Source organism: Cyclopterus lumpus, chromosome 3 (genome assembly GCF_009769545.1).
Source record: "Cyclopterus lumpus isolate fCycLum1 chromosome 3, fCycLum1.pri, whole genome shotgun sequence".
In the NCBI taxonomy this organism is placed as follows: domain Eukaryota; kingdom Metazoa; phylum Chordata; class Actinopteri; order Perciformes; family Cyclopteridae; genus Cyclopterus; species Cyclopterus lumpus.
Genome location: NC_046968.1, coordinates 2,490,909 through 2,504,135, shown reverse-complemented (window position 1 = coordinate 2,504,135; position 13,227 = coordinate 2,490,909). Strand labels below are relative to the sequence as shown.

General features: G+C 44.8%; 1 protein-coding gene across 1 annotated transcript in view; it reads left to right on the top strand.

Moving 5' to 3' along the window:
* Nucleotides 1-12,982, top strand: part of bnc1 (basonuclin 1) — an 18,258-nt gene extending 5,276 nt beyond the window's left edge. The window contains exons 2-5 of the mRNA XM_034529841.1: nucleotides 3,588-3,690; nucleotides 4,413-4,648; nucleotides 6,627-8,689; nucleotides 9,949-12,982. Of these exons, the coding sequence (XP_034385732.1) occupies nucleotides 3,588-3,690; nucleotides 4,413-4,648; nucleotides 6,627-8,689; nucleotides 9,949-10,813 (3,267 nt within the window). The 3' untranslated portion in view covers nucleotides 10,814-12,982. The remainder of the gene's footprint in view (nucleotides 1-3,587; nucleotides 3,691-4,412; nucleotides 4,649-6,626; nucleotides 8,690-9,948) is intronic.
* The last annotated feature ends 245 nt before the right edge of the window (nucleotides 12,983-13,227 follow it).

The following is a 13,227-nucleotide window of genomic DNA, read 5'->3' as shown; positions in this document are numbered from 1 at the left end:
CACTACATAATAATACATCCGTATGAGAACATCCGCATGTGAGTTGAGATCAATAACACTACCAACCGTTCGTGTTCTAACTAACCAATCAGCGGCCGAGTAGGACGGGTCTTGGTGGAATGCGGGTTATGGGGTGGAAAACATTCATTACGCTGCTGTAAATAACAGGCCGAGCAACGACCAATGGCTGTGAGAGAAGTGATTTGGCATGCGGTGAGAGGACACTTCTTTTTTTACAATTAAACCTTGATGATGAAGGCACTTGAAAAGGTAAACCGTACTTTGGTGGTTCCTTTCTACCTCTTTGCTTAAGATTTCATTCAACACCGACATCTTGGGCTGAACATAAGGAGAATAAATATGAAAGAAAAGAGAAAAAAAGAAATCATACCCGCTAAAAGAAATCTGGTTTGAATCGAAATCAAATCTGTTTACGAGATGCCGTTTGCTCTATGGATATAATGTATCGCGGTTACCTTTGAGCTAAAAGCAGTTAAATCCAACACAAACATCACAGACGTGTTGGGTTGTGAATACACACACGGACACACACGCTCGGGATCCGGTCTGCATGGCGTGCAGATTGCATTTTAATGTCGTCGCTGCCTTCTTGCCCTCTTTTCTTAACCTCGCCTTCTCTCTTTAACCTCCCACCATGACCTCCATCACTCCGTCCTACACAGCCCGACCTCTGAGTACCGTGCGCCTTTAACTCTAACAAATAGACCGACGCTGAGGGACGAGACCCGAATCAAGGAGGCTGAATACACTTTCACTTGAAAAAGAAAAAGTAGTGCTACAAAGAGAAACAACACATATATATATATATATATATATATATATATATATATATATATATATATATATATATATATATATATATATAACTTGCTCATTCAAGCGTAGCTCACAGTCTTCATTAGCAAATAAGGGAATCGGACGGTTCATATATTTTTTTAATTAGATCAGTATTTCTAAGGTCAAGACTGAACGCATACAGTGAAGCTCTGAGTTAATAAAAATGTTAATACACCCATGTGGTTGCCTTCCATTATTACTGGTAGCTCACAGGAATAAAGTGTACAAGCAGCAGTGAGGAGCGTTCAGGCTGAACTCTCCTGGAGCATGCTTCATGCTCACACATTTATTATAGTAAAGAAAGAGGTATTTAAACTGACAACTCATTCATAATACATCAATCTAGATGTTGTCTATCCCATGACTATCAAGCACACGTCTTTATGTTTTCATGAAGAGCCTCTGACTTTATTATCTACAGCATTTGTCATCTATTCAACATACTACTATGTAATGCAAAGCTAATTAGAGGGGTGTGTGATGTATTGGAGGCGTGCGTAGAGGTGGCTCGGTCCATGTGTGGCGTCTCTGTTAAACATCACTGATATAAAGAGAAAGCGACGCCGCGTTAGCTCGGGCTTCACTGACCCAGCAGCATCATTTGGTGCAATTAGTCGTCTTGTCATCGACTTCAGTGATGCGTGTGAACAGCCGTGGCTTTGTTGTGACAACAGGAAGGAGAAAGAGATGGTCACCGAGCCTTGGCCCGCCCTGCGCTGACAGAGTTCTTCTTCTTCTTCTTCTTCTTCTTCTTCTTCTTCTTCTTCTTCTTCTTCTTCTTCTCCTTCTTCTTCTTTTTCTTCTTCTTCTTTTTCTTCTTCTTCTTCTTCTTCTTCTTCTTCTTCTTCTTCTTCTTCTTCTTCTTCTTCTTCTTCTTCTTCTCAGGAACTCATAAAATGAATAGCTAATTATGATAAACGACCTGTAGCACACTGTGCAACGGAATGTGTGTGTGTGTGTGTGTGTGTGTGTGTGTGTGTGTGTGTGTGTGCGTGTGTGTGTGTGTGTGTGTGTCTTACAGGCTGGTGAGCAAGCAGGGGGCACCTGATTGAGATGTATATTAGGGGGAGCAGCAGGAGGAGGTGGGATTAGCCTAATTGGGCCATGTTGGTTCTTGGTACTCTTTAATGATGGGATTATGTCGCTGAGAGATGAGCAAAAAGGGCTTTTTTTCCTTTTCTTTTCTTTTTCTTGACACCTCACCACTGTCCGGAGCGGGCTGAGCTAGCCAGCCAGAGATGAAACTGATAGAGAGAGAAGCAAACGGATGTCACGGGACTGAAGGCTGGAGCTGCCACGCTGGGCCTCAAGGCCACGGAGCTGCCGCCACCTTCAGCTCGGGTCAGTTTATCCGTCCTAATGATGGGAGGTTATTTTAAGGTGAAATAACGCGATCCCAGATCTCAAGGACAAGCGCAGAGCCAAGCGGCTGACTAAAAGAGGAGGAGGAGGTCCCGTACCCATCCACCCACCCGCACTTCTCTCCCCTCTGCGCCCGAGGAGAGGGGGTGAGCTCCAGCGAGGAGCTAAGCATGCCGCTCATGTATACTAAACCCACTGATCATGCATTATAGATGCAGAGGGAGAGAGGTGGCGGAGCACAGCCACTCCGAGGTTCTCACTATGTAGCACTAACAACACCGGCTTTGATCATACATCTGATGATGCCTGGTGCCTGAATTATGATTTGATTTGATTTTGTCCAAGGCAGAGCCATTTTTAGTGTATCAGTGTGCTGTCTGCTGTCAAGTCAGCAGCTACTCAGAAAACTTGACTCATTACTGCCGTTCACTCCTTACTTAGAGTCTCTGTGTCTGTCCACTTATTCTGCTTTTCTGCATGTTTGTCCTGAAAAGATAAAACCCATTAGCAGATGAGCTAATGGACAGAGTCCTTTGACCTGAGTGTGTGTGTGTGTGCGTGTGTGTGTGTGCGTATGTGTGTGCGTGTGTGTGTGTGCGCGTGTGTGTGTGCGCGCGTGTGTGTGTGTGTGAGAGCGCGCTCATGTGCGTCCGTGTGTGCGCCTTAGGCATTGATTGATTGTGAGGGTTTTGGTGGCCAGGTGTATCCAATACCTTTCGTTAGGCCTACTGTTGCAGCCCTACACACGCACACACACACACACACACGCACACACACACACACCTGTGCTACTGCCATCCCAAGGGAAACCAGGCAATGAGTGATACACAAAGGGAGCCCAAAACGAAGCTCTTTCTTTGGTTTTCTCCGGGCAACTTGACGGCTGCACATTGTTCATGCAGCCGTAGGATCACACACTTTCCTGGGATACGTTCAAGTGTGGCCACGTGCACATATTATACCTTAGGAATGAAAAAAATCATCAAAACAAAAATGTCATGTCTTTAACTTTAATAATTTGGAAATGGAACTTCAACCTTTTTGGATACAGCAGCTCCTACTCAAGGTGTACAACAATATGTCTGGCGGAAGTTGGTCAAATATAATAATAATTCAATAATAATAATTCAGATAATAGAAGCACCCGCAAAGTATTGGAACAAGAAAGAAAAAAGGTTATTAGGCATTGTATGATGATCAAGTTCTGAAAGAGGCAAATAAAAATGTAAAGATGGAGTACTGTGTCTTGACAGGATGTGTGTGTGTGTGTGTGTGTGTGTGTGTGTGTGTGTGTGTGTGTGTGTGTGTGTGTGTGTGTGTGCTCATTAAAAGAAGAGGAACACCTGTATTCTTCTTTGTGTTGACAGGCGATCTGCTGCACTTTGGTGAACTGTAACTGTGACAGCTTCAAGCCCGGGAAGCTGAAGAGGAGGCAGTGTGAAAACTGCAAGCATGGCTGGGTAGCACACGGTAAGAGACATCCAGCTCACGCTATTCTCATTACTTGTATGTGTATTTCAGATAAAATACATATTTTCTAACGCATGATATTTAAAGAGATTTGGTTTCCAGATATTCTTTGAAATATTGGCCTTTTAAAAAACACGTCAGCCGATTTGAGGAAGAAATGTAGTTTGTTTTATGAGGAGAGCGATTAAATGAAAGCTGTCCACGAGGTGTTCCTTTAGGGAGAAGGCTGTTGGAGAGGTGTGATACGTTGTTGTACGTCTACGGTCGAGTCCTAACTCAACTTGTTCCACGTATCTAATGCCGGTGCTACTCTGCAAAGGAAACTGACAATTAAAATGCAAATATAGCAGCATTTCAGACGTTATCCATGGAAGTAGAATGTGCCTGTTCACATGTGACAGCTTTGGTGTATTTCATTTGTGCTTATGTATTATCTGTTGCTCAAACAGTATTCTTGTCTGGTTGCTTATGACAGAAAGGGAATTAGATCGTTCTATATAAAAAACACTTCTTTTCACAGCTATATTGATAGATATACATTTAGTTTTTTTCCCATATAGTCTTTTATCATTTTGTTTTCAGCATTGCTTATATTAATACATTGCTTACAAACTTGTTTTAGCCTTCATCCTTTTCAAAACCTGTTGTTTTCTTTGCTCATTCCAGGGACCAGTGCAATTTCATCAAATCTAACCCAGTTCAATCTGATCTGTGTATTCTAGCCCTGAGTAAACTGAAGGTGCACCACATGTACCAGAGCAGCCAGGTGGAGATTGTGCACTCCAACGTGGTGTTTGATATCTGCAGCCTGATGCTGTATGGTACCCAGGCCATCCCCATCCGCCTCAAGATCCTCCTGGACCGCCTCTTCTCTGTACTCAAGCAGGAGGAGGTCATCCAGATCCTCAACGCACTAGACTGGACACTGCAGGACTACATACGTGGATACGTCCTCCAGGTAAGCAGTGTGTGTGTGTGTGTGTGTGTGTGTGTGTGTGTGTGTGTGTGTGTGTGTGTGTGTGTGTGTGTGTGTGTGTGTGTGTGTGTGTGTGTGTGTGTGTGTGTGTGTGTGTGTGTGTGCGTGTGTGTGTGTGTGTGTGTGTGTGTGTGTGTGTGTGTGTGCGTGTGTGTGTGTGTGTGTGTGTGTGTGCGTGTGTGCATGTGTGTGTGTGTGTGTTTTCAGATAAAAAAATTAATAAAATATGTCAACATTTTGGAAAATACCCTTATTTTGGTGGTAGAACTCTATGATCAAATTAATTTACTCTCACTACTAAACATTGTAAACATGATGTTTTTGGTCTTCTTTAATACAGCGTAATGTTCATTTAGTTAATAATTACGCTAAAGCAGGGCCTTGTGATTAACAGGTGTTACCACTGTGTTGTCCGTATTTTTGTCTTATAAAAGCAGTGCACAAAGAAGTGCTGGGAGCCAGAGAGACTGAACATCACAAAGTGTTGGATGTTTTGTATTGTGTGTGGTTTGTATATCCACCTTGTACAATAGGAGTGTTGGTAGGCCTGTTATTGAACTTTGGGAGTCAGGCTCGCTCTTCCCCCCGGCCTCCAGTCGTAATGGTATGACCCCAGCTCTGTTCCTAACCCACAGCCATAAGATTGATATCAACCTTTTCATCTGAATCTCGAAAGGGAGGCAAACTATTTCCGTACTCTTCTTTTAAATATTAAAACAATTCCGACATCGTGTGTGGCGTAATTATTTTCAGGGTGGAAAAGCCTCTAAAACAGCCTGCAGGCTAAAACTCAGAGGATAAGTGAGCGAGAGTCTATGAAGAGAGAGGGAATTTCTGAGAAAGACGTGGGAGGACGAGGGAGAAGAGGGGTCAGGAAAGCATGGCTGAAGACTGGAGAGAGGAGGGATGTGATGTAGCGACCAATGCCATGAACTCCCTCGGTACCCTGCTGATGCGGCCTGCTTGTTGCTGTGGTACAACCAGCTCGGGGAGGTCTCCAAACTGTGCCGGGTAGATTTGTAAATATTATGTCTTTTGCTTCAGATTTCCTCTCAAGCCGGAGCCAAGCCGACCAAGGCCTGGGCTGCAGGCACTCTGTCAGCAGCGAGCTCTCGCTTCGATTAGTACATCATCAAGTATTCAAGTTGGGCTGCGTTTAATTCATGTTAGCTCATCTAATGGCGAACGTAGAGTCAGAATCCTCGACAGGCGCCCAATGAATGCTCTGTGATGAAATATTAATCACGGTTACGGCACGAAGCCGCTCTTCACTTTCAAAGACACCCAAACTCACATGTGATTACTGCTGGGCTCAGAGAGAGGGGACCCACATGATCAATGTGAGCCGCCCTCTGATCACCACGCCCTTACTTCAGTGTGTGTGTGTGTGTGTGTGTGTGTGTGTGTGTGTGTGTGTGTGTGTGTGTGTGACTTATTTATTTTGCACGCCTTTGGGAATCTGTGTATGAGTGTGTACGTGTTTGCAATTATGCCTGAATGCACGTTCTCACCCGGATGTGTGTGTGTGTGTGTGTGTGTGTGTATGCGTGTGTGTGTGTGTGTGTGTGTGTGTGTATGTGTGTGTGTGTGTGTGTGCGTGTTCCCTATCAGCTTGAAGTAAATCCACATGATTTAAATGAAGAGAAATGACCTGCAAGATGAAACACTGGGTGTCTGTGTAATGAGGGTTCTCAGGGTTCTGCACTGCCCGCTTGTATTAACACTCAATCTGATTCCTGTGTTTAGCTGCCGTGCCAGTCCGCTTTATAGGGTGTGTCATCCAACCCACTCTGTGAATATGTATGAGCAACCCAACAGACTCTTATAATGCTAATGATGAAATTGCTCTCTCTCTCCTTTCTCTCCTTCTCATTTCCCCTCTCCTTCTCAATCTATTTCATATCCCTGCCTTCTCCCTTGTACCATGCCGCTCTTCTCGTTCCTCCTGCCCTGTCTGCAGGATGTAGCCGGGAAGGTGCTGGACCGGTGGGCCATCATGACGTTCGAGGAGGAGATCGCCACACTGCAGCAGTTCTTGCGCTTTGGCGAGACCAAGTCCATAGTGGAGCTGATGGCTCTGCAGGACAAGGAGGGCCAGGCGGTGTTGGTTCCCAGCACCCGCACCAACTCTGATATCCGCACTTTCATTGAGCGCAACACCCCACGCACTGCTACCAACCTCTCTACATCCAAAGTCGACAAGCTGAGTAGCAGTAGCATGCACCACTTTGAGAACTTTGTCAACAGCATGGCCTTCATGCTGCCCTTCCAGCTGTTAGGCTCTGTTCCTGCACCGTTTCTGGGCTCGCCGGCAGGAGCACCGCAGCACCAGCAACACCAGCAGCTGTGCCGTGGGTCAATGGAGCAGCAGAGTCAGAGACGAGATGATCAAAGCTGCGACGGTCTAGGGAGGGACAACTCCCTCCCTCTTTCACACCCTCTTGAGAGCAGCCTGCTAGGTTCCAGCTCCGTCTTATTCGCTGCTGATCTAGACCGAAGCGGAGACAGGCCAATGGACATCCTCTCCACAAAGATTGAGGCAGAGGACTTCTCCACCAGTGACAACTACTCGGATGGACCCTCGACTCCGTGCACACCCTCCATGAGCTCGGACATAACACAGATGTCCCCTGAGAGCAAGCTGCGCTCCCTGGACAGGAATGGCAGCGGCGGAGGAGGGGTCTCAGCAGGTAGTGGGGGAGGATGCTCTCTGAAGAAAGGTCGAGTGTATTGCAACGCCTGTGAGAAGACATTTTACGACAAAGGCACATTGAAAATCCACTACAATGCAGTGCATCTGAAGATTAAGCACAAGTGTACCATCGATGGCTGCAACATGGTTTTCAGCTCGCTGCGCAGTCGCAATCGCCATAGTGCCAACCCAAACCCACGGCTACACATGCCTATGAACCGTAACAACCGGGACAAAGACATCCGGGGCAGCTCGTCTGGTGATGAGGGCTCTCCAGGAGAGAAGAGGTCAGAATATGGAAGCCCTATCCCCATCTGCTCTGCAGAAAGCCATAAGTCAGTGCCCAGCTACATGGTGAGCCATGTGGACACTAAACTCCACAACAGCTCGTTCCCCAGTATGGGCCAGAGTGGCATCCTCTTCCCTAACCTCAAAACAGTACAACCAGTCTTGCCTTTCTACCGCAGCCTGGTGACCCCAGCAGAGCTCGCCAACACCCCAGGAACCCTACCCTCCCTTCCTCTGTTATCCTCCTCTGTACCCATCAAACCAATCACGGCCCCTGAACTCTACATGACAGACCCCATACCAAAGAAAAAGTCTCGGAAGTCCAGCATGCCAATAAAGATAGAGAAGGAGGTGGTGGAGCGAGATGAGCAGATGGATAAGGGAAGCAGCTCTGAGGACGAGGCTCCTTTTCAGGGCAGGGACAAGGAAGAGTGTAGTGTAGAAGGGCAGATGTGCACAGGACAAGCTGGGGAGGAGAGGGAGGCGAGAGGAGCTTACATTGGCGAAGAGAGGGAGGGCACCAAGCGTCTGTTGGACCAAACGTTAGATAGAGAAATGACAGCGAGAGAGGACAAAGACGATGAGCCCAGGCCAGCTGAAACAGGGCTCATCACCTCCGCATCTCCCCCGTTCGGAGACAGACTGATGGAGAATCACTGTGACAACAACTTACTTTGTCAGGAACCCAATGGCAATGAAGAAAGGGAGAACAGGGTGCATTCAAACTCCCAGCATGCAGCTGACAAGATTGCAGAGCTCAGATGGGATGGCGGCGAGCACAAGCTGACTAATGGGGACGCTCTCCAGCTCACGGACCGTGAGAGAGAGGGATCACTCGGCGGTGTAGATGACTACGGTGACTTAGGCTTGTCTCACCTCGACCCCAATGCTGACCAGCCGCACCACTGTGAGATCTGCAGTAAGACCTTTAAGAACCCCTACAGTGTCAAAATGCACTACCAAAATGTCCACCTGAAGGAGATGCACATGTGCACAGTGGACGGCTGCAATGCCGCCTTCCCCTCCCGCAGGAGTCGAGACAGGTGAGAGGCAGTCATGTGTTGTTATTGTTCAAGAGCAAATTAACCAGAATTTAAACCTGTCCATTTTACTGTTTCCGAGGCGGCAGAATTTCATATCCCAACTCCCAAGCATCAAATCAGTTTTTCTCTAACATGTTCTGCTGAAATACTCAAATGTTCTGGAAGGGAGGATGTTCTAAAATCAGCTGCTCTAGTTTGTTTAGAGTGGACCCGGCAGACTCTTGGGGCCTGAAGTCATACTCATCCAAGCAGCTGCAATGTCTGTGTGGCAAAAAACGTGGCACCTGTCGACACAGGATATGGGCAGACTCTGCAGATGTCTGCATGCAAACAACATGTATTAAGTCTGTACACGCACACAGTATGTGCAGTCCTCACGTGTGTGACCACGCCCATATGTATGCAGACCCTAATGGGCAAATCACAAAAGGATCGTGCGGCTTTTGCGGCCGCTCAACCTGAACAAATAAGATAAAAAGAAACCATATAACTGGGCTGCCAAGCAAGTCCAGTCTCTGTGTTTATGTGCAATTTTCATGTATTTAAATTAGGTAATATGCAGATATTTGGTGCAGAATTGGCCTTTTTTCTACACAAATGAGCCTCATTGGAATAACGGTCAATGCTAATAGCTACACGCAGTTACAGTAACATTATTAGCAATTTTAAGAGAGTTGGTGGTGGTGCATTTCTAAGGGTCTGTATGGTGTGTTTAAAAACACCAACAGCACTGACCGATTGGGATATTAAAGCCCAAATAAGGTTTCTCTCTGTCACGTTCAAATTCCTTGCATGACGTTTTTGTAATTGCCTCTGCGGTCTTATCATTTTTTTTTTTCTCTCTCTGCCATTGTTTTGCCTTTTCTTTTCTTGGTGCATTGGCCAATGACTTTTATGAATCGGACAGTGACGGAGCAGAGCGTGATGCATACACACTAATTTTGTATCCTTTAAAAGAAAGCCAAAAATTAATGACTGACACTTCTGGCATGTCAATGTTTCTTTTCTTTACACTTTCTCTGTAAACAATATGCATAGGTGGGGGAAAGCAGAATACAGTTGGCAGAAATGGGGAAAAAACTGCCGACCCAATCATCATTAGGATGTCTGAAAGAAGAAAGTCTTGCATTTTTCTATTGCTTTGGCATTTTAGGGAGGACATGTCTTCAGTCAGGGTCAGCTGAAAATCCCAATAAGAATGTTTAAGGTATTTTGAGTGATGTGGTGTATAATACATGTCATTGTTTTTTTATCTACAGACACAGTGCAAATTTGAACCTGCACCACAAGCTGCTGACCAAAGACTCATTCAGCCCAGCCAACACCCTATACTTGCCCTCATCCCACTGTAGAGACAGAGACCCGGTTGCCCTGGACTACTACCAAGACCAGCGGGACAGAGATCTACCCCATCGAGACCCAACCAGCCAGACCTCCGTCATCTTCCGAGGACACAATCGTATGGGCCTGGTCTTCCCAATGAGCAAAGTGTCTACTGCACCAAACAGTGCTGAGGCATCTCCTTTTGCAGACATGGAGGGATTAGGAGGAGGAGGAGGAGGAGGAGGAGGAGGAGGAGGAGGAGGAGGAGGAGGAGGAGGAGAAGGAGGAGGAGGAGAAGGTGGTGTAAGTGTGGAGGATGGTGCAGTCCTGGACCTGAGCACCTCCTCCTCTGCCCCACCTCGTGGCAGTGGCAGTGTTCGATCGTCCTGGGACTCAGATGGTGCCGGTAGTGAGGAAGGGGTTGAAGAGGATGAGGAGGTGCTCCGCATGGAGGACAGTGATGAAAGCTGCGATGGGATCGGCACGGGGAGGCCTGGGGGCGAGGAGTTGGTACTCGCGGGAGAGAGAACCCAGGGCTGCATTGGGGGAGGACAAGGCGGGCTTCAGGGAGGTGGGGGTGGGTCTCCGATAACCTGCCATGTCTGCCAAAAGGTCTACAGCAACAAGGGCACGTTCAGAGCCCATTACAAAACTGTCCATCTACGACTGCTTCACAAGTGTAAAGTCCCTGGCTGCGATACATCCTTCTCTTCTGTGCGAAGCAGAAACCGGCACAGCCAAAACCCAAACCTTCATAGGAACCTGGCGGTTAGCTCAGGTTCCACGATGGACCAGGAGTAGGGATGTGCGCTAATTTGCCAACATGACTGATTTCCTTGGTTCTAATTGTCTTTTTGTCGTTGTTGATGTTTTTGGGCACCTAAAGAAGGCTCACCAATTAGCACTTTTTAAATTCCATTCCATGTATATCCTGTTGCGATATTTTGGGGAAAAGGAGATAACAAAAATTAAGTTCAATAAGGAGGTTCATTTGCTGCGGCAAATGCAACTTGCTTTTGTACCCAATGTTTTTTTCTGCAAGGGAAAAATGATGTTTGTGTTTCCACATCAACATTTAAGAATAAACGGAACATAGACTCGAGTCAGTAAATTCATTATCAATGGTAATAAATGCGACCTTAATGAATCTCAATGGTTCCTTTGCATTGGTTTGCCTTACAGCCCACTTTAGAACTTAAAAAGATGTGTTTGTACGACCTGAATTTGTCCTTGTGTTGTCCAAGTGAGAGTTGAGCCATGAAACTGTATCATAAAAGTTCTTTTTCTCTGGTGTTTTTGTCGTCAGATGTTCACATCTTCCCTGTGAAGCTGTGCATAATGTATTGATCACAAGCAGAAGTGAAGTAAAACCTCTACATGTGTCCTTTCGTTCATTTGGACAATGTTTTTTGAAAAATAGTCTTTGTTGAAAAGCTATAGTGTTGTGAGCTTGACCAATAAGTTATTGTATGGTGTTATATATGATCTGTCTTTACTGTTCTGGTTGTTGCATACTGCTATTGTTGACCAAAGATTTTTTCAGTCCACAGGTGTGTATAGAAAGCCCTTCATAATGTGTGAGGGGTATGCAGTATTAAATGGGGCCACCCAGTCTTCTCTCATCTTCTTTGTGATTAACAGCAGTATTCAGGGGGAGGCTCTGTTGTAAAATAAAACAAAATTCACCAAAATAAAACAAAAAAAGAACAGCTTTTGATTCATCACGGTATAATGAAATATCTTGATTGTGGTGGTGTTTTTGTAAAGAAATCTGCTCATGGGACTAGACTTGATTGAGGCATTGCTCTTGTATTGTTTGTGCGGTTGCTTGACTGACTGGACAATGAGCAGGAAGATCTGCTGTGTCTGGAGGCTAGAAGCATGTACTGTGAATAAGTCAAACACTGAGAAATAATCATTATAATAAAAAATTATAATAATGGCCCCACATGTGAGCACACCCAAAAAAAACTGGTAAACAAAATGTTTATTGACCTGTATATTCTGTGAATAGAGTAATTTGTTATCTGAAAGAAACCAAAAAATATACTGTATAAAAAAAGGCTAATTTCACCTCTAACATTACTTGTTTTTCTTTTCATTTTATTTCATTTTTTCAAGTACAGTGGACCTCATGCAAGAGCCACTCATATGAACAGGCTTGTACTAGTGAATTAGCTCAATTGTAGTGTACTTTGGAGAACTTGCCACATTTAGTCATTTTCTTCCATTTTGAAATTTCTCTTTGATAAGAACACAATTTAAAAGTGACCTGCGTCAGGGGTCATGTGCAATCACTCTGCTCTTAACCGAGCTTCCATCAAAGTTCTTCACAATTGGCGCTTACTTCATTAATTTGAAGCCATTTTGAGTTGAAAGAAATCCTCTAAAAATGACACTTCATATTTATCTTGAAAATAATCCTGTTCATGTTTCCTGCACTTCAAATTATAGGCTAACATAATTCTAACGTCACCATTCGTTTACCTTGTCTGTTGATGCGATACACTACAAAACGACCTATGTAACTCACCTTCACGTGGAAGCCTTTATTCTTCACGACCCTCAGGTGACAAGGCACGGACAGCACTTGTTATTGTTACGCATTCCTCGCCTCCAGCAAGTCCCTTCATTTAACTGATGCTGACTAATTACGCTGATAAAGAATTATGGACTTTCCTTTATGGATCTCACTAAAAGCAGGACTTCAATTTACGACAAATGGGGCAGGACTTGTAGCCGTATATGGTATTATTGGCCCGTTAATTATGCTGATTTGCAATTTTCATTAATGCAGTCTCATTTATGCACAGGTAGCATTAATTATGTTTGTGCTGGTCATATACACATTATTGGAAGCTAGGAGCAACAAGTTAAGATACGAATACCAAAATGTTCTTGCATGAGGTCTGTTATGTTGTACATGTCGGATTATTTCACCACGCTGTATTGTTCTGTTTTTGCTCTGCATTCTGCATATTTTTTTTTTTCATTCTGTATTTAAATGCAATGCAGCAGATTCCCATTTGTTTGTTGTTTGGATTTGTTAAAAAAAAAACTAAAAAAAAAAACGGAAGAAAGCCGACATATGTTGATAGGTGTTCATATTTCCTTTGATTTAATGTTACAATATTCATTCCAATTAAATAAAAAGCCATATGTTTGCACATGTTTGAAACGTGTTTTTATACACAGATGCGAGACAAGAAAAGAGG